The 22,170-nt window shown below is 38.1% G+C and overlaps 1 protein-coding gene and 1 long non-coding RNA gene across 5 annotated transcripts in view; one reads left to right on the top strand and one right to left on the bottom strand.

Annotated features, from left to right (window-relative positions):
- Nucleotides 1-3,368: 3,368 nt before the first annotated feature.
- LOC143271995 (uncharacterized) lies at nucleotides 3,369-4,671 on the bottom strand. Its single transcript, XR_013049352.1, has 2 exons — nucleotides 4,385-4,671; nucleotides 3,369-3,481 (listed from the first exon to the last, which is right to left on the bottom strand). It is a non-coding gene; the product is annotated as an uncharacterized LOC143271995 (long non-coding RNA).
- Nucleotides 4,672-9,900: 5,229 nt separating this feature from the next.
- Nucleotides 9,901-22,170, top strand: part of LOC143273128 (3-beta-hydroxysteroid sulfotransferase-like) — a 291,023-nt gene continuing 278,753 nt past the window's right edge. For 2 of the 4 annotated variants that reach the window (XM_076571518.1, XM_076571521.1), the window contains exons 1-2: nucleotides 20,133-20,177; nucleotides 20,934-21,011. In XM_076571518.1, coding sequence (XP_076427633.1) covers nucleotides 20,148-20,177; nucleotides 20,934-21,011 — 108 coding nt within the window. In that variant the 5' untranslated portion in view covers nucleotides 20,133-20,147. Of the gene's footprint in view, nucleotides 10,048-20,076; nucleotides 20,178-20,933; nucleotides 21,012-22,170 lie in introns of those variants that run through there. The other 2 variants (XM_076571515.1, XM_076571524.1) reach the window with 2 other exon arrangements.

Genomic DNA, 22,170 nt, shown 5'->3' with positions numbered 1-22,170 from the left:
AAATCAACAAATGTTATTGACCACTGGGCCATCTCTCCAGCCCCTAATGACATCATTTTAAAGAAAATGTTATAAAAGCAACTTTATTGCACAATTGAAAGTAGAAATTAGCAAAAATAATCTACAAAAAATTGGAAAAATTAAATAGAGATATAAAAGGAATGGTGGGGTTATGTTATGGTTCAATGTGTAGAAGTGTTTATTATATAAGCCTTATGATCAGATCTCAGTCTCAGTCATCCACATAAATTTGGAGACAATTGACTCCATAAATTTGCTCTAAGGTTCTCACAGATGTTCTGTGACATATGTTTACCAACACTGACACTTATGCACACATATATACCATAAATATTTTTAAAGGGAAAAAGAAAGATTACAGCATGATGGCAAGGTAGCAGACTTAGTAGAATCCATCAAGAACAAAGATACATAATATAAAGAGAAGAATGATAATTCCAAGATATCCATGACTCTATGAAAAGAATAAGTACAAGGTTCATAGACATAGAAAACATTTTAAAAGTCAGTTCTCTAGAAAAGAAAGTAGGAAGCACTCTTGAATGCATTGGTACCGGAGACCTTTTCCTAAATAAAACACCAACAGCACAGACCCTGAGCACAACAATTAATAAATGGGACCCTTCGAAATTGAGAAGCTTTTGCAGGGCAAAAGACACAGTCAATAAGACAAAAAGACAGCCAACAGAATGGGAAAAGATCTTCACCAACCCCACATCTGACAGAGGATTGATCTCCACAGTATATAAAGAACTCAAGAAACTAGACAACAAAATACTTAACAGTCCAATTAAAAAATGGGCTAAAGAGCTAAACAGAGAATTCACAAAACAAGAACTACAAATGGTTGAAAGACATTTAAAGAAATGCTCAACATCCTTAATCATCAGAGAAATGCAAATCAAAATGACTCTGAGATACCACCTTACACTTGTCAGAATGGCTACGATCAAAAACACCAATGACACCCAATGTTGGAGAGGATGTGGAGCAAAGGGAACACTCCTCCACTGTTGGTGGGAATGTAAACTTGTACAACCACTGTGGAAATCAGTATGGCGGTTTCTCAGAAAATTAGGAATTGAACTACCTCAAGACCCAGCCATCCCACTCTTGGGCATATACCCAAGGAATGCTGATTCATACCATAAAGATACATGCTCAGCTATGTTCATAGCAGCACTATTTGTAATAGCCAGAACCTGGAAACAACCTAGATGCCCATCAACAGAAGAATGGATGGAAAAAATGTGGTACATATACACAATGGAGTACTACTCAGCAGAGAAAAATAATGAAAGCATGAAATTTGCAGGCAAATGGATGGAACAAGAAAAAATCATCCTGAGTGAGGTAACCCAGACCCAGAAAGACAGTCATGGTATGTACTCACTCATAAGTGGATTCTAGATATAAAATAAAGAACAATCAGACCACAACCCATAGAACCATAGAGGCTATATATATAGTATGGAGGTCCCTAGGACGACTGTGGCTTATAATAAATTTTGGTTCTACTCAATTATTGGAAAAAAATAGCCAAATGAATGGAAACACATGAACTACGAACCAAAGGCTGAGGGGCCCCCAGCTGGATCAGGCCCTCTGAATAGGTGAGACAGTTGAATGGCTTGATCAGTTTGGGAGGCAACTAGGCAGTGGGACCAAGTCCTGTGCTCATTGCATGAGTTGGCTGTTTGAAACCTGGAGCTTATGCAGGGACGCTTGGCTCAGGCTGGGAGGAAGGGACTGGACCTGCCTGGACTGAGTCTACCAGGTTGATTGCAGTCCTCAGGGGAGGATTTGCCCTGGAGGAGGTGGGAATGTGGGATAGGCGGGGGTAAGTGGAGGGTGTGGGAGGGGGGAGAATAGGGGAACCTGTGGCTGATATGTAGAACTGAATGGTATTGTAAAATAAATAAATAAATAAATAAATAAATAAATAAATAAATAAATAAATAAATAAATAAGTCAGTTCTCACAGTTAGGAAAAAAAGATGTTTTGGTTGCTATATCTACCTTGGAAGAGAGTCTTAATGAGGAATCATCTAGATAAAACTGACCCATGAGCATGCCATTGAAAGTCTCCTCATAGTTAATTGATAATGTAGAAGGACAAAGCATATTATGGACAGCACCATTCCCATCTTGAGGGGGAGAGGGGAGTCCATAAATGTATAAGAGAGGAAATAGTTAGACGAGGGTTGTTGCTGAATGGGTGTGGGTTCATGTAGGTCCATGAGAAGAAGACACAACACACTTTAAGGATATCTTTAGTCTTTCCACCTGCAAGGGGAATCAGCCTCTCACTACTAAGACACTTTCCCTTAGCCAAGGGCATCTTTATTGATTTACAAACTTACACTTTTAGTAAATTGATTTCCATCTCCTCAAAGCATCCCTATGAAGCTTCCAAAGAGACAGTACCAAATGCAAATTCTCAATTAAGGAATATCACAGTGTGTTGGATGTTTCCCAACCATGTTTTGCATATGTTTTGTACCTTTGGGAAACTCTCAGGCAAGATTCACATGGAGAACAACAAGGGAAACAAAAGGTAACTGAGAAACAAAAGGTGGATTAAGGCTAGTCCAGATTAAGGCTGGCTCCAGATCAGGTATAACTCAGTGGGAATTCTCCCATCATATCCCCCTTTCTTTTATACAATAATTAATTATTTTGGGGGTTATGCAGCCTCACAACATAGCTTTCCCCCTTTCTTTCTGTTTTACAGTATTATGTAAGTAAGCCAAAACATATTATAAAACCACTAGGGTTACTATTGCTAGCACAAAAGTAAGACATGCTAAAACAATAAATCTATTAAAGTATTAAAGTGATCCATAGGGGGAAATGAGGCTATAGTATTTGTAAGGCCTTCTATAATATCCATTCCTGTCATATCAGGTAACTTTTTATAAAAGTTTCCTTAATTTCTTGCTATAAATTAGAAATCATTTGAGAAGAATTAGGGTGACCCATCAAATGCATGTTAACCTTTTCCCAATCATACTTGCTTTCATTAAGCTTTAAAGGTGTAATATAATAAGATGTAATGTTCTAATCACATTTATTTTTATCTGCTCCTTTAATATTTCTAACTGATCTCCCAACAATGAAATAAGTTTGTCATTAATGAACAATAATAGTTTGTCTTAAATTAACTAACTCACTGTCTCACTATTTACCCTACTTTGTTCAGTACAAAGTTCATAAGAGTGTTTGTGCCAGTTTCTGACAAACTCAGCAGTTTGAATTGTTTTTATGATACGTCACTCCATCTATTGCAGCAGCAGCAGCTATTAATGCAATAATTCTGATAATAACTGCAATAGCCAGTGCAACCATTTGATGTGTCCTTTTTAATATTCGTTCAGTGAGTTTCTGTACCAGGATCATCACAGGAGAGTCTTGCCATAGCTTCGGTAACCTCACTGGTATCCAGATTGCTAGCCTTGCTCTATGAATGTACAAACTTTCAGAGGATAAGTTTAAAGGTATATTAGAATTAACACAGTTATGAAGGGTACAACATTCACAAGTGATGCTGTAATTATTACGGTATCATTGTACAGGCCCATTTAGTAACAAGTAAGGTAATGGTATGCATGCCATAAAAGGATGGCTTTGATTTAGTTTAAATGACAAAGTATACTTATCATCCTTAATGTTTAGTTTTCCTTCCCCTGCTTTAGAGGGTGGAAGGAACTTGCCAGTTTCCACAAGTTAGTCTGAATTGAATTGCCAGATTGCAGGAAAGGACTTGACATCCTAACTCCATGCAATTGGATAGGTTCATTAACAGAAGCACTGATTTCTACAGTTCCATTCAAACTATACTACTTCCACCTTAACTACGAGTGAGACTATTTTCCTTGAGGGAAGCCATAGAGGCTCCACTCCATGATGTTTTCTTGGGAGATATTAATTAGCACTTGAGGTTTCTCACTATTACATTGTCGCCAGTGCACCCAGTCAGATTCCTTGTTGGTAACCCTCATCTCACAGAATGGTAGATTTATGGAAATAGTAGCATTAATCTACTGTCCTTTGAAGCCATACACATGGAGATTATTGTGATAATCTTGGGTAGTGTTGACTATGGATAGCTATACTTCAAAGGTTATATTTAAACATTGAATTTCATTTCCCATACAAACAGGAATTCCTTGAACTTCCACGATGTAATTATTAATCATTCCACCTTCCTCATTGGCTGAGCAGGACTTCGATTGTCATAAGGACCAGGTATCCAAGAAGATTCGTTGACAATTACAGGAATATTTCTATCTCCCCAACCTACTGCTAAATTAATTGGTGGATTAGGAATAAAGGCTCAATAATTATGATCCATCCCTTTTACCTGCACCATCACCACTGAAAGCAGGGCAGGAAATAAGTTTGTGGCATTAAGAGGTTTGTGAGTCATGTGAAGTATAGCCTCCCCTTTGTCACACAAATTCTTAAGCTGTCCCCAGGTGGAAGAATTAGTTGTTTGCTCCAGAGGCCTGCTGTGTCTTGTCTGTCACAGAGGCATCTCTGTAGCTGCAGTATCTGGGAGATGTCTCTTGCTCAGATTTTTATCAATTTTGATGGGATCCACAATTTAGTATCTCCTGTGGAAACATAAGCGTATATGTTATGACCCCATAATAATACCTCCCTTTTTTCCCATACAGATGTCATGGCATCTTTGTAGTGCACAGGCTGATTAATATCATCTTTTTTTTTCCCTATGGTCCAATGCCTTTCAGTAGTTGTTGTCTCTGTTTCATTAACATTTAGAAAATGTAAGGTTAGTAAGGCATTATGCAGTCTATCACTGGGGTCCTCATATCCCCCTTCTGTTTAGCAAGAATCTCCTTTAGAGTATGATTAGATCTTTCAATAGTTGCTTGCCCTGTAGGATTAAATGGTATTCCTGTAACATGTTTTATGTTGCAATGTGAAAAAAAAAGTTTCATTTTACTGGAAACACAAGCTGGGCATTATCAGTTTTAATTTGTATCAGTAGGTGCAGTACAGCCATTGTTTCTAATAAATGTGTAATTACAGAATCAGCATTTTCGGAACTCAAGGCAGATACCCATTGAAACCTTGAATATGTATCAATGTTATCATGAACATATTTTAATTTTCCAAATTCTGCTAAATGAAACACATCCATTTGCCAAATTTCATTCCTTTGTGTACCTTTAGGATTAGTTCCTGCAGGTAAAGGAACTTGATTTTTTATAATTTCCTTAGCCAGTTGCCAAGAAATGGAAAAATTTTCTTGAAACTTTTAATTTAACATAATGTTTCTTATAAATTTCTGAAGCTTCCCACACATTTCCTATCAATAACTGATCAATCTCCTCATTTCCTTTTGCTAAAAGTTCAGACAACCCAGTATGAGATAGGATGTGGGTAATATAAAGTGGGCAATTGCTTTCTTGTATTGCCTGTTGTAGTTCTAGAAATAGTAAAGTTAATTCTGAATTATCAGGAATACGTTAGTAGTTTCTATATGGAATGCAATCCTTTCTGCTTATTGAGAATCAGTAATTATACTAAGAGACCCATTAAAGTCTAATAAAACCATCAGAAAAGGCATACAGCTCTGATTTTTTAATTGAATCATATAGGCTTTGAATGACCTTATTGATGTTCTCTTGTTTGAAACCAGCCATTCCTAATTTATTTGCATCAGTATAGAATGCAAGAGACCCAGGAATAGGTGCTCTCTTCACTATGTGAGGAAGAATCCACTCAGTTCTTTTTATAACTTGTAGCCACTTATTTTTGGGTAATTGTTGTTAATTTCTCCTAAGAAATTACTACAAGCTCTCTGCCAGTCATCATTAATCACCTACAACTGCACAATTTCAGTATCAGCATAGGGTGCTACAGTCTCAGCTGGATTCATTGCCAACAATCGACAAAGTCTTATTCTTCCCTTTATGACTAATTCAGAAATCTTTTCTATATAGGTCTTTAACTTTTTATTCTGTTTGTGAGCTAAAAATATCCATTCTAAAATATTATCTTCCATTTGCACAATAAGTCTAGTAGCGGAATGGGTAGAAGGCAAAATTACCACAATACACTTATTTGTGAGATCTAGTCAATCTATATAGGCATTTTGTAGTTTTTGTTCTACTTGAGCTAATTACCTTTCAATCTCAGCTGTTAATTGTCTTGGACTGCTTAAATCTGAGTCACCTTGCAAAATGTGAAACAAATTACTTAATTCTTGAGTAGACAGTTCAATGGTATGATGCAACCAATTAATATTACCCAATAATTTTTGAAACTCATTAGGAACAACTGATTTCTCCTAATCTTTACATTTTGCCACTGACTTCTCTGTTTATATAATTTATAACCTAAACAACTAAGAGAATCTCTTTGTATTTTTTGGATAGCCAATTCCTGTCTGATCTAGCTTTTGTACAATCTGCGTAGCCTGTGACTTTCTCTATAATTATTTCCAATAGCTTTCCCAGGCACATGGCCCCACTTTTAACCTCAATTTATGAGCTGTCTCTGAAATCATAGGAATATTAACTTGAGCTCCCCATTGTTGTAAAAAATCTCTTTCCCATAAATTCACGACTCTAAGCCACATAGGCTTTACTATCACTTTCTGTCCTACAGTCCCTATATATCTAACCCACTCTACACTCTGTTTTAATTGAAATAAGGTGCCAGTGCCTATAAATTGAGTGGAGACTTCTTGTAAAGGCCAATTAGGATCCCAGGATTCTTGTGAAATTATAGATATATCAGCACCAGAATCCAATAATCCTTCAATCTCAATCCCACTTAGTTTAACTTTTAATTTAGGCCTTTCATCAATGAAAACTATTTGCCAAAATAATTTTCCCCTGTACTCCGAAAGCTTCCAGTTCTACATATGCATGCTGCTTCTCTTTAAGATATAGAAGCAATAATAATTGAGCCATTCTATTCCCAGGTTTTATTTCCATAGTCCTTTCTACAAATGCCATCATTTTAATTTCTCCCTGGTGATCTTCATCTATAATTCCTGGGTATACTATAAATCCTTGAGATGTTAAGCTATTTCTTCCCATAATTATTCCTACTATCCCTGGGGGGATAAGAAGGACAATACTCTTGAGTGGCTATCTTATAACAAGGAATTTGTGAGATAATGTAAGATGTTTGCACACTGCTAGTTCTAAAGCAGTGATCCCTGAAGGAGCACGCATTAAATCTCTAATGCTGAGTTTATGTTTCCCTGGTGGCTCTGCTGATGATCCTTGCTGACAGGTAATTGGTAGCTCCTATTGTTTGTTCTTGGGCCCCAAGTTAGGCTTTGCATCCAGTTTCTTGACAGCAAAGGGTTATCATGCATCTCTCTCTTTGATCTGTATTTGTTAGCCCAATGTTTACCTTTACCAAATGTCTTACAAATTCCTGAGGTTTGAGGCTTTTGATTCTGATTATCCTCCAAAGAGTTACCTTTTTTAGTAACAGAAAGATAACAATCTTTCCTTAAATGTCCCAATTTCCCACAGTTAAAGCATCTGGTATTCTGAGATTTAAGGCCTTTAGCTAAAACTTGTCCAGTTATATTAGCATTATATTTTGTGGATCCAATATCAGCAATAGCTTTAATCCATTCCTCTAAAGGGGCTCCCTGAGCCTTCAAGGGCCTTATGGCTTTTGGGCAATCAGTATTAGCATTCTTAAAAACTAAAGACTCAATTAAAACTTTTCTGACATCTGGATCAGCCACTGCTCTATGCACTGCTGAAGTTCAACTGCAAAATTCAGTGTAGACTTCTCCTGCACTTTGTGTGATTTTGTGAAGGAGACAAATCTTTTCTCTGGTTCTGTGACCTTATCCCAGACCCTTAAAGCCACTAGGAGACATTGCACTGTCGTAGTATCATCAAATTGTATTTGTGTTTGTATATCAGTATACTGACCCTCTCCTCACAATTGGTCCATTATTATATCTACTCCTCTAGTCTGATTATGCTGTTCCATGCCTGCTGCTTCCTCTCTACTCCAAGTAAACCATTGTAATTGAGGATTAGCTTCTAGTATGGCTGCCATGAGGCTCTTCCAATCTTTTGGAATAACTATTCTGAATAGCCCAATTATTTAAAACCCATTTTACATGAGGTGAATGCATCCCATATGCCATCACTGCTTCTTTTACTCTTTTCAGATCTTCCATGTCCAGAGGTCTCCAATTAAATTGAACACAACCTTGGAGATATTGATTATTTGCAGGCATCTGTTGCATAGTAGCTGGGAACACCTGCTGAGGTGTTCTTATGATCTTAGGCAACTATTCCTCAATTCCATTATAAGGTGGTGCTGTTGGGCCATAATTAAGTATTTCCCATTTTTCTACTGGGAAAATTCATTTTTCCCCCATTTTCTATAGGGAAAATTTTCCTTTCAAATCTTTCTCCTTCTCTTCTTACTACTGCGAAGATTTCCTTTTTTTCTCCTTTCTTTGCCTTTTTCCTTCTGGGAAGTTTCCTTTTTTTCTGTCTTGGGAGCTCTTGTATGCAATTAACTTTCAGCCCTTCCTATTTCTTAATCTGTTTCATCAGATGAAGAAGGAGAAGAGTCATCTCCAGTGTCCTGGCTTCCCTCACTTTCACTGTCCTCTGAAACAGCATTCCTATCATCCTGTAAAGGAATATTCTCTTCTGCTGATTGACATATTCTAGCCTGAATGTCTCCCCTTTTCATTTGCTGTTCTACTTCAGATATAACTTTAAGTGACTACTCACTCTGCAATGGCTCCAGAGTATTTGAAATTAAATTACACAAAGACTGTTTTTAACAGTATGGGCTCTCTTTTCTGATGAACTTTCCTCAAAGCTCTCAACATTTGCTTCCATGCTGTCAATTTTAATTGAACATGAGGAATTGCCTGAAACCAAAGGTAATGCCATTCAATTAATACCAAAATCTTTGTAAGTTTTTTTCCCTTTACATTCACTCCATTTCCATTAACAGGCATTTTAATAACTGCATATACCATTGCTCACAAGATGGAATGTTGCCCATGACCCTGCCAATCCTGTTATCCTGAGAGCAAAATTTCCTCTAGTCCTTCAAAGTATCTGGATCCACTGTTCTTTTTCAAGTCTCACAAGTGTTGTTGAACAGGTGTGGGTTCACTCAGGTATGTGGGAAGAAGATACAGCACACTTTAAGGATGCCTTAACCCTTTCCAGCTGTAGGGAGAATCAACCTCTTGCAGGACTGAGATACTTTCCCTTAACCAAGGGCTCCAAATTTCCAAATTTACACTTTTAGCAAGTGGAGCAACTCCTACCGTCAAAACAACAGGAAAACACAACATCCTTTAGCCTTTGGGATATAATAAAAACAGTCATAAGAGGGGCATTTAAGGTTCAAAGTACCTATATCGAAGAGATTTCTTTTAAATTAGTTAATGATTCAACTTTGGGCTTGGGGAAAAAAACATGTCAAACACCAAAACCAGTAAAATGATTGACATCAATGTAGAAATCAGTGAAATGAAAACAACAGCAACAATAAAATCAATATAGAGAGTCAATGACACAGAGTTGGTTCCTTCAAAATATAAACAATATTGACAAAATTTAGTTAACCTAACCAAAAGAAAGAGGAAATATAAAAACTAATACAGCAAGACATGAAAAAGGAGTCATAATGAGAGGCAACAGTGAAATTAAGAAAATTATTAGAGTTTACCTTACAGATTCCAAAAAACTGGAAAATTTAAAAGATATTCATGAATTTAAAATTTTTTTGTTAAATTTTTTCCATTCATTTGCAAACCAATCTAAGATCCTCCTCTTCGCTCCTCCCATCCCCCCAGCCTTTCACTCACACACCACCCCCCACTACCTCCCTCACAAGAAGGCAAGGCCTCTTATGGGGAGGCACAGCCAGCAGAGCAAGTCTAAAGCCTTTCCCCTGCCTCAAGGCTGCATTGTAGGTAGTGGTCTCCAAAAAGCCTGCTCATGCACCAGGGATGGATTCTGAATCTATAGATTGCTTTTGGTAAGATTGCCATTTTTACTATGTTAATCCTATCTATCCATGAGCATGGAAGATCTTTCCATTTTCTGATATTTTCTTCAATTTTTTTCCTTCAGGGAATTAAAGGTCCTTCACTTGCTTAGTTAGAGTTTCCCCAAGATATTTTATATTATTTGTGGCTATAGTAAAGGGTGATATGATGTTTCTCTGATTTCTTTCTCAGCCCTTTTTATCATTTATATAGAGGAGGACTACTGATTTTTTTTGAGTTAATCTTGTATCCTACCACCTTACTGAAGGAGTTTATCAGCTGTAGGAGTTTCCTGGAAGAATTTTTGGGATCACGTATGTACACTATCATATCATTTGCAAATAGTGAAAGTTTGACTTCTTCCTTTCCGAATTGTATCCCTTTGATCTCCATTTGTTGTCTTATTGCTCTCCCTTTTCATTTCTGATTTTGTTAATTTGGATGTTCTTTCTCTGCTTTTTGGTTAGTTTGAATATGGGTTTGTCTATTTGTTGATTTTCTCAAAGAACCAACTCTTTGTTTCTTTGATTCTTTGTATTGTTCTCTTTGTTTTTATTTTTATTGATTTCAGCTCTCAATTTGATTATTTCCTGGCATCTATTCCTCCTCGGTGACTTTGTTTCTTTTTGTTCTAGAGATTTCAGATGTGCTGTTAAGTCACTAGAGGGTGATTTCTCCATCTTCTTGATGTGGGTATTTAGTGCAATGAATTTTCATCTTAGAACTGCTTTCATGGTGTCCCATAAGTTTGGATATGTTGTACTTCCATTTTCATTGAATTCTAGGAAAGAAATTACTTTCTTTATTTCTTCCTCGACCCATTGGTGATTCAGTAGGTCATTATTCAGTTTCCATGAGATTATAGGCTTTCTGTAATTTTGTTTTTGTTGAAATCTAACTTTAATCCATGGTGGTCTGATAAAATACAGGAGGTTATTCCAGTGTGTGTGTGTGTGTGTGTGTGTGTGTGTGTGTGTGTGTGTGTGTTGTGTAGATTTGCTTTGTGACCAAGCATGTGGTCAATTTTGGAGAAGGTTCCATGAGGTGCTGAGAAGAAGGTATATTCTTTTGTGTTAAGGTAGAAAGTTCTGTAGGTATCTATTGAGTCCATTTGAGTCATAACTTCTGTTAGTTTCCTTATTTCTCTGTTAAGTTTCAGCCTGGCAGATCTATCCAGTGGTAAGAGTTGGGTGTTGAAGTCTCCCACTACTAGTGTGTAGGGTTTGATGTGAGATTTAAGCTTTAGTAATGTTACTTTTACAAATGTGGATGCCCTTGTATTTAGGGCATAAATGTTCAGAATTGAGACTTCATCTTAGTGGATTTTCCCTGTGATGATTATGTAATGTCCTTCCTGATCTCTTTTGATTGACTTTAGTTTGAAGTCTATTTTATTAGAATTTAGGATAGCTACACCAGCTTCCTTTGATTGGAAGTCTTTTCCCAGCCTTTTACTCAGAGGTAGTGTCTGTCTTTAAATTTGAGGTGTGTTTCTTGTATGCAGCAGAAGGATGGATCCTGTTTTCATACCCATTCTGTCAGCCTGTGTCTTTTATAGGTGAATTGAGACCATTGATATTAATGGATATTAATGACCAGTGATTGTTAATTCCTATTATTTTTTTGTTGATAGTGTTGTGTGTTTCCCTTCTTTGTTTGGTATTGGTTGGTGGGATTATCTAATGCCTATGTTTTCATGGGTATATCTAACTTCCTTAGGTTGGATTTTTCCTTCTAGTGCTTTCTGTAGGGCTGGATTTGTGGATAGGTATTGTTTAAATCTGTTTTTTTTTCCAGAAGTAAAAAGTAACATGGAAGCTTTATTAAAACAAGGCAATAAAAAAAGATGAAAATACATTACAAGGGAAGAGCAGACCTCAGGAGTAAAGATACTAAGGGGCCCCAATGGTTGTGTACTTCTATTGATGGATTGGGAGAGGAGGAATGAGTTACCTTACTAGAAGCATAATTTGAGTGTTTTTTAAAAAAAATGTTTTTATTTTATAATTTACTTAATTTCACATATCAACCACGGATTCCCCCATCATACCTCCTCCCACCCCCCAGCCTTCCTCCATATTCCACCCCCCATTCCCACCTCCTCCAAGGCAAGGTCTCCCTTGGGGAGTCAGCCCAGCCTGGTAGACTCAGTCAAGGCAGGTCCAGTCCCCTCCTCCCTACACCAAGACTGAACAAAGTGTCCTAGCATAGGCCCAGGCTCCAAAAAGCCACCTCATGCACCAAGGACAGGTCCTGGCTCCACTATCTGGGGGCCTCCCAAACAGATCAAGCTATTCAACTGTCTCACTTATTCAGAGGGCCTGGTCCAGTTCCATGGGGGCTCCTCAGCCATTGGTTCACAGTTCATACATTTCCACTGGTTTGGCTATTTGTCCCTGTGCTTTTCCCAATCGTGGTCTCAATATCTCTCGCTCAGACAATCCTTCTGCTCTCTTGCCTATTGGAGTCCTGGAGCTCCACCTGGGGCTCAGCCATGGATCTCTGCATCTGCTTCCATCAGACCCTGGATGAGAGTTCTATCATGACAGCCAGGGTGTTCAGCCATCTGATCACCAGAGCAGATCAGCTCAGGGACTCTCTTGACCATTGCCTGTAGTCTATACTGGAGGTATCTTTGTGGATTTCTAGGAACCTCTCTAGCACTCTGCTTCTTCCTATTCCCCTGGGGTCTTCATTCATCATGGTATCTCCCTCTCCATTCTCCCCCAATGCTGATGATCCAGCTGGGACCTCCATCTCCCCTAACCTCTCTTTCCCCTGACCCTTCCCCTCCATTAACCCCTGCAACCCCCAGTTTGCTCATGTAGATCTCATCTATTTCTCTGTCATTGGGTGATCCCTGTGTCTTTCTTAGGGTCCTCTTTATTAGGTAGCCTCCCTGGAGTTGTGAGTTGCAGTCTGGTTATCCTTTGCTTTACATCTAGTATCCACTTATGAGTGAGTACATACCATGTTTGTCTTTCTGAGTCTGGGTTACCTCACTCAGGATGATTTTTTTCTAGTTCCATTCATTTGCCTGCAAACCTCATGATGCATTGTTTTTTTTTTCTACTGAGTGGTAGTCCATTGTATATATGTACCATATTTTATTTACCCATTCTTCAGTTAAAGGGCATCTAGGTTGTTTCCACATTCTGGCTATTACAAATAATGCTGCTATGACATAGTTGAGACTGTGTCCTTGTGGTATGATTGAGCATTCCTTGTGTATATGTGCATAGGTGGTATAGCTGGGTCTTGAGGAAGACTGATTCCCAATTTTTTGAGAAACCGCCATACTGATTTCCAGAGTGGCTGTACAAGTTTGCATTCCCACCAACAGTGGAGGAGTGTTCCCCTTGCTCCACATCCTCTCCAACATAAGCTGTTTTCAGTCTTTTGGTCTTAGCCATTCTGACAAGTATAAGATGGTATCTCAGAGTTGTTTTGATTTGCATTTCCCTGATAACTAAGGATGTTGAGCAATTCCTTAAATGCCTTTCAGCCATTTGAGATTCTTCTGTTGAGAAATCTCTTTAGCTCTATAGCCCATTTTTTAAATTGGACTGTTGGTTATTTTGATGTCTAAATTCTTGAGTTATTTATATGTTCTGGATATCAGCCCTCTGTCAGATGTGGGGTTGGTGAAGATCTTTTCCCATTCTGTAGGCTGTCGTTTTGTCTTATTTACTGTGTTCTTTGCCCTACCAAAATTTCTCAATTTCAATAGGTCCCGTTTATTAATAGTTGCTCTCAGTGTCTGTGCAACTGGTGTTATATTTAGGAAGTGATCCCCGGTGCCAATATGTTCAAGACTACTTCCTAGTTTCTCTTCTATCAGTTTCAGAGTAACTGGATTTATGTTGAGGTCTTTAATCCACTAGGATTTAAGTTTTGTGCACGGTGACAGATATGGATCTATTTACAGCCTTCTACACATTGATGTCCAGTTATGCCAGCACCATTTGTTGAAGATGCTTTCTTTTTTCCATTGTATATTTTTGGCTTCTTTGTCGAAAATCATATGTTCAGAGGTGAGCAGATTAATGTCAGGGTCTTCAGTTCAGTTCCATTGGTCCACATGTAGGTTTTAATTCCAGTACCAAGCTGTTTTTTATTACTGTAGCTCTATAGTAGAGCTTGAAGTCAGTGATCGTGATGCCTCCAGAGGGTGTTTTATTGTACAGGATTCTTCTGGCTATCCTGGGTTTTTTGTTATTCCATATGAAGTTAAAATTTTTTTCCAGGCCTGTGAAGAGTTGTGTTGGTATTTTGATGGGGATTGCATTGAATCTGTAGATTGCTTTTGGTAAGATTGCCATTTTTACTATGTTAATCCTATCTATCCATGAGCATGGGAGATCTTTCCATTTTTGGACATCTTCAATTTCTTTCTTCAGGGACTTAAAGTTCTTGTCACACAGGTCCTTCACTTGTTTAGTTAGAGTTACCCCAAGGTATTTTATATCATTTGTGGATATTGTAAAGGGTAATGTTTCTCTGATTTCTTTCTAAGCACATTTGTCATATATATATATATATATATATATATATATATATATGAGGGCTACTAATTTTTTTGAGTAAATCTTGTATCCTGCTACATTACTGAAGGTGTTTATAAGCTGTATGAATTCCCTGGTTGAATTTTTGGGGTCACTTATGTATACTATCATGTCATCTGCAAATAGTAAAAGTTTGACTTATTCCTTTCAAATTTGTATCCCCTTGTTCTCCTTTTGTTGTCTTATTTCTCTGACTAGAACTTCTAGTACTATATTGAATAAGTATGGGGAGAGCAGACAGCCTTGTCTTGTTCCTGATTTTACTGGAATCGCTTTGAGTTTCTTTCCATTTAATTTGGTGTTGGCTGTTGGCTTGCTATAAATTGCCTTTATTATGTTTAGGTATATTCCCTGTATTCCTGATCGCTCCAAGACCTTTATCATGAAGGGGTGTTGGATCTTGTCAAATGCCTTTTCAGTATCTAGTTAGATGATCATGTGATTTTTTTTCTTTCAGTTTGTTTACATGGTGTATTGCATTGACAGACATGTTGAACCACCCTTGCATCTCTGGGATGAAGCCTACTTGATCATGGTGGCTAATTATTTTGATATGTTCTTGGAGTCTGTTTGCCAATATTTTCTTGAGTATTTTTGCATCAATGTTCATGAGGGAGATTGTTCTGTAGTTCTCTTTCTTTGTTGCATCTTTGTTTGGCTTGGGGATCAGGGTTATTGTAGCCTCACAGAAGAAGTTTGTTAATGTTCCTACTGTTTCTATTCTGTAGAACAATTGAAAGAGTATTGGTATTATTTCTTCTTTGAAGATCTGGTAGAATTCTGCACTGAGACCATCTGGGCCTGGGTTTTTTCTTTCTTTCTTTCTTTTTTTTTTTTTTGATTTTTTTTTTTTTTAGTAAATTTATTTTACAACATCATTTAGTTCAACATAATAGCCACAGATTCCCCTGTTCTCCCACTCTGGCCACCCTCCCCCTCCCCCCACCCCACCCCCGATTCCCACCTCCTCCAGATCAAGGTCTCCCAAAAGGACCGGGATCGACCTGGTAGACTCAGTCCAGCCAGGTCCAGTCCCCCCCTCCCAGACCGAGCCAAGCGTCCCTGCATAGGTCCCAGGATTCAAACAGCCTGGTCATGAGTGGGAACAATGAAGGGCAATGGTCGAGGGAAAGAGAGTGGGAGATCCTAGCTGGATCAAGAAAAGAGAGGGAGAACAAGGAATAGGAGACCATGGTAAATGAAGACCACATGAGAAGGGGAGGAAGCAGAGAGCTAGGAAGGCCCACGGAGATCCACAAAGATACTCCCACAAAAGACTGCTGGCAATGGTCGAGAGACGGCAGGAACTGACCTACTCTGGTGATGGGATGGCCAGACACCCTGTTAGTTGTGCCATAAACCCCATCCAAGGAAGGTCTGAGGAATCTGGATGCAGACATCCACGGCTGGGCCCCTGGTGGAGCACTGGGAGTCTAATTAGTGAGAAAGAAGAGGGTTTATATGAGCGAGAATTGTTGAAGCCAAGGTTGGATAAAGCATAGGGACAAATAACCAAATGAATGGAAGCACAGGATCTATGAACCAAAGGCTGAGGGGCCCCCAACTGGATCAGGCCCCCTGAATGGGTGAGACAGTCATTTGGCTTGATCTGTTTGGGAGGCAGCTGTGTGTTGGTGCCGGGTCCTGGGCTCATTGCATGAGTTGGTTGGGAGACTTTTAAGGACTGCTTCTATTTCCTTAGGGGTTATAGGTCTATTTAAATAGTTTATCTGGTCTTGATTTAACTTAGGTATGTGGTACCTATACAGAAAAATATCCATTTCTTTTAGATTTTCCAATTTTGTGTAGTAGAGGTTTTTAAAGTATGACCTGATGGTTCTCTGGATTTTCTCCATGTTAGTTGTTATGTTTTGCTTTTCATTTCTGATTTTGCTAGTTTGGATGCTCTTTCTCTGCCTTTTGGCTAGTTTGGATATGGGTTTGTCTATCTTGTTGATTTTCTCAAAGAACCAACTCTGTTTCATTGATTCTTTGTATTATTCTCTTTGTTTCTTTTTTTTTTTATTATTGATTTCAGCTCTCAATTTAATTATTTCCTGGTGTCTATTCCTCCTGGGTGACTTTTCTTCTTCATGTTCTAGGGCTTTCAGATGTACTGTTAAGTCACTAGTGTGAGATTTCTCCAACTCCTTTATGTGGGCATTTAGTGCTATGAATTTCCCTCTTAGCACTGCTTACACAGTGTCCCATAAGTTCAGGTATGTGGTATATTCATTTTCATTGCTCTCTAGGAAGTCTTTAATTTCTTTCTTTCTTTCTTCCTTGACCCTTTGGTGATTCAGTTGATCATTATTCAGTTTCCATGAGATTGTAGGCTTTCTGTAATTTTTGTTGTTGTTGAAATCTAATTTTAAACACTCGTGGTCTGATGGAACACAGGTGGTTATTCCAATTTTTTTGTATCTGTTGAGATTTGCATTGTAGCCAAGTATGTGGTCAATTTTAGAGAAGGTTCCATGGGATGCTGAGAAGAAGGTATATTCTTTTATATAGGAAGGAATGTTCCATAGATATTGATTCAGTCCATTTGAGTCATAACATCAGTTAAATCCCTTATTTCTGTGTTAAGTTTCGATTTTGCAGATCTGTTCAGTGGAGAAAGTGGGGTTTTGAAGTCTCCCACTATTAATGTATGGGGCTTTATGTGTGATTTAAGCTTTAGTAATATTTCTTTTACATATGTGGGTGCCCTTGTGTTTGGGGCATAAATGTTCAGAATTGAAACTTCATCTTGGTGGATCTTTCCTGTGATGAGTATGTAATGCCCTTCTTGATCTCTTTTGATTGATTTTAGTTTTAAGTCTATTTTGTTGGATATTAGGATGGCTACACCAGCTTGCTTCTTAAGACCATTTGATTGGAAAGACTTTCCCTGCATCAGAAAAGCACACAGTGGAATCACCTCACCACTGACTGGTTTTTCCTTTACTTCCCCAAGCCCTCTGAGCAAGTATTGGATCATTTTGTTGTAGTCTCTCTACAGAAAATTACACAGGTGCTTGAATTCCAAAACCTCCCACTGGGTACCTCTGCCTTCAGGCAGCTCTGTGCTTTCACTTCCCACCAATCACAAATGCTGCTTTTGCACATGAAGATGGCTGGCAGTTTGGCTCCTTTCCCCACCCCATGGGTTGTGGCTTTCCCTAGGCCCCCACCTCAGGCTGCTGACATGCAATCAGAGGCAGCTGTCCTCAGGCAGGCTGTACATTGCCTGTGTTCTCTGCTCAGATGTGCTGCACAGCAGAAGTCAGCCTCACACTTCACAATCATCATCATCAGATTTGGTGGGACAATTGGGAATTCTTAACGGGGGCGGGGATTAAATTTTAAAAAAGAGAGTCTTTCTTAAGTTAAAAAATTGAAAACACTATTATGATGGAGGGAGTTAGGTCTCTGTATGATTACAAAATGGATAATTTAAAAATGGAACAATTAAGCTGGGTGGTGGTGGTGGTGGTGGCGGCGGCGGCGGCGGCGGCGGCGGCGGCAGTGGTGCACACCTTTAATCCCAGCACTCAGGAGGCAGATCCAGGTGGATCTATGTGAGTTCAAGGCCAGCCTGGGCTATCAAGTGAGTTCCAGGAAAGGCGCAAAGCTACACAGAGAAACCCTGTCTCGAAAAACAATAAATATATATATATACATATATATATATATATATATGTATATATATATATATATGTATATATATATATATGGAACAATTAAATGAGAGGATAATAACTTAGATGGGATATATGTAATGTCAATTATAAACATTATTGGTTTGATAATACTTGTTTCATTACTTAAAACTTTGTTGATATGAGTGCCATGATGCAGGACTTGAAAAGTTACTACTGATAATAAGCAAGCCCTACAACTAATTACTAAAGAAAATAATTCAGTTTTTTGTAGATGAAATTCTAAATGATCCTATTAAATAAAAAAATATGGTTCCTGAAATTGGATTAAGGCATGAGAGAGATCAGAGGAATAACAACAGCCATATCTAATCTTACCTCACCAACTCACAGCTTCCAAATTCGAGATACAACCTCTCTACCCATGCCTATATGCCTTGCTATTCTGCCATCTGACTTACTCTCTGTGTCCAACTACATCACTTCCTCTTCCTGCCCAGCTCTGTCACTTCCTGTCTGTCTATACAGACCTCCAGACCTCCATGGTTAACTGGTGTTGATTTTAAGGCATGTTCCAACACACTTGGCTCTGTTTCCAATGTGGCCTTCAACTCATGGAGGTCCAGAGTTGGATCCATCTCAAAAGAGATCAAGGACACTCATCACAGGAAAGATCTCTGTCTGCCAAGTGGTAGGATTAAAGGCATGTGCTAAACATTGCATGACTTTTGTGTTTACTTATAATGGCTGACTTCTTCCCTGATCTCCAGACAAGCTATATTTATTAAAGCACAAATAAAATGTCACCACATTTCAGCACAAATCAAGTATCACCACAGTTTTGACTGATAAGTTTCAAGCCTTAGAAAAACTTATTAAAACAGATAATAGAGATATTCAGACACAGACAGAGGAATTTAAAGGAGAACCAACCTCGCCATTACAGTATAAAATTAGAGGAACAGCCCAAGGTTATCAAACAACCAACCTTCGTTCATCCAATCTCCTTATGGGAACAACTGTGAGATGACAGGTATCCCAAGGCTATGTAAGAGCTGAATGGATTCCAGTGGCAATGTTAAATTTGAGGAGATTTAAGGAAGCAATAGTCTCATATGATATAGATTCACCTTTTGTGAGGCAGAAGTTAAATTCATGGTCAACTAGTAAAAGAATTGTCCCACCAAACTAGTAAGACTTGGTTACAGCAGTATTGGAATCTGGTCCTCCATTACAGAGGAAAGATGAGGCTAGGACCATTGAACATTGAAGTAGGGCTAGAGTTATTGAAATTCCTCAAGACCAACTTCTTAAAGACAGAGATTATGCTGATGGACAAAGACCGCCTCTATATGATGGCCACACCCTGGCTCTATGCTGTGAAGCAGCTTTGGATGCTTGGAACAGAACTGAAGAAGTCAGAAAGAGAATTGAGTCATTTACTAAAGTTATACAGGGCCCAAAAGAAACCTTCACTGATTTTTTTTTACAAAGATTGAATTCAACTGCAAATAGAATTATCCCAAATTCAGAAGCTAGGCAAATAATAAATGGAATTTGGCTTTTGAAAATGCTAATTCACAATTCAAAAGGAATATTAGGCCTTTAAAGGCAGTATCAGCACCACAGAAGAATGGATCTGAGATACAGTCAATATTAAATTGTATAACCATGGTGATGCTTGGATAGGAGAGGTGATTTTCAGAGGCTTGAAGAAAAATCAAAATGTCAAATGTTTCAATTGTAACAAACAAGGTCACCTAAAAAGGGATTGTAGACAGGACATTCCTGGATACAATCTTGTTTCTAGGAATAATCTCAACAGAAGGCCACTGACTTCTGGAGTATGCAGAAGGTGCAACAAAGGCTGGAATTGGACCAATGAGTGCAGATCAACAAGGGACAGACAAGGTAACACTTTGCCATTAGGAAATGCCTTGGGGGACCTTTTGCAGGCCCCCATGTCAAATGTGGTTCAGTCACTCCCTGTAATCATGGGGGAAACTCCTCCCCAGAGCAATTAAAGGACCTAATGCCTATTGTAAAAAATCATACTGTTCTGGATGACAGAACAGCTTTAGAGGATAAATAAATAAACTTTCAGGAGAAACCATAAAGGAAATATTTTGGCAAACTTCAATAAATGATCAAAGACTAAAAAGCTAAAAATATGAATAAATTACATTGTAAATGAAGGTTTTGTATACATAGGGGAGATGTAACAATAATTACAACAGAATCTTGCCACCTTAATGAAGGAGTTTATCAGCTGGTTCCCTGATCGAAGTTTTTGGGTCACTTATGTATGCTATCATATCATCATCAAATAGGGCAATTTTGACTTCTTCCTTTTCAATTTGTATCCCCTTGATCTCCTTTTGTTGTCTTATTGCTCTGGCTAGAACTTCAAGTACTATATTGAATAAGTATGGGGAGAGTGGACAGCCTTGTCTTGATTCCTGATTTTATTGGAATCGCTTTGAGTTTCTCTCCATTTAATTTGTTGTTGGCTGTTGGCTTGCTGTAAATAGCCTTTATTGTGTTTAGGTATGTTACTTGTATTTCTGATCTCTCCAGAGTCTTTATCATGAAGGGGTTGGATCATGTTGGATTTTGTCAAAGGCCTTTTCAGCATCTAATGAAATGATCATGTGTTTTTTCTTTCAGTTTGTTTATATGGTGTATTACAATGACAGATTTTCATATGTTGAACCATTCTTCCATCCCTGGGATGAAGCCTACTTGGTAATGGTGAATAATTTTTTTGATGTGTCCCTGGATTTGACTAGCCAGTATTTTCTTGAGTATTTTTGCATCAATGTTCATGGACAAGATTGGTCTGTAGTTGTCTTTCTTTGTTGCATCTTTGTGTGGTTTGGGTGTCAGGGTAATTTTAGCCCCACAGAAGGAGTTTGGTAATGTTCTTCTGTTTCTATTGCGTAGAACAATTTGCAGAGTATTGGTATTAGCTCTTCTCTGAAAATCTGGTAGATATCTGTGTTGAAACCATCTGGTCCTGAGCTTTTTTTTTTTTTTGGTTGGGAGAATTTTAATGATCGTTTATATTCCTTAGTGGTTATTGGTCTATTAGATAGTTTATTTGGTCTTGATTTAACTTTTGTATATGGTACCTATCCAGAAAATCATCCATTTCTTTTAGATTTTAAAATTTTGTAAAGTATAGATTTTGGAAGTATGACCTGATGATTCTCTGGATTTCCTCTTTGTCTGTTGTTATATCTCCCTTTTCATTTCTGATTTTGTTAATTTGGACGCTCTTTCTCTGCTTTTTGGTTAGATTGGATATGTATTTGTCTATCTTGTTCATTTTCTCAAAGAGCCAACTCTTTATTTCATTGATTCTTTGTATTGTTCTCTCTGTTTCTATTTTATTGATTTCAGCCCTCAATTTGATTATTTCCTGGTATCTGTTTCTGCTAGATGAGTTTGCTTCTTATTCTAGAGGTTCTAGGTGTGCTGTTAAGTTACTAGTGTGAGATTTCTCTATCTTCTTGATGTGGGCATTTAGTGCTGTGAATTTTCCTCTTAACACTGCTTTCATAGTGTCCCATAAATCTGTGTATGTTGTACATTCATTTTCATTGAGTTCTAGGAAATCTTTAATTTCTTTCTTTATTCCTTCCTTGACCCATTGGTGATTCAATTGGGCATTATACAGTTTCCATGAGATTGTCGGCTTTCTGTAGTTTTTGTTGTTGTTGAAATCTAACTTTAATCCATGGTGGTCTGATAAAATACAGGAGGTTATTCCAATTTTTTGGTATCTGTTGAGATTTTCTTTGTGACCAAGCATGTCGTCGATTTTACAGAGGGTTCCATGGGGTGCTGAGAAGAAGGTATAGCCTTTTGTGTTAGGGTAGAATATTCTGTGGATATCTATTAA

The sequence above is a fragment of the Peromyscus maniculatus genome, chromosome 1 (assembly GCF_049852395.1).
Source record: "Peromyscus maniculatus bairdii isolate BWxNUB_F1_BW_parent chromosome 1, HU_Pman_BW_mat_3.1, whole genome shotgun sequence".
Classification (NCBI taxonomy): Eukaryota; Metazoa; Chordata; class Mammalia; order Rodentia; family Cricetidae; genus Peromyscus; species Peromyscus maniculatus.
Note: the sequence above shows the minus strand (reverse complement) of the source record. Positions and strands in the feature narration are given on the sequence as shown.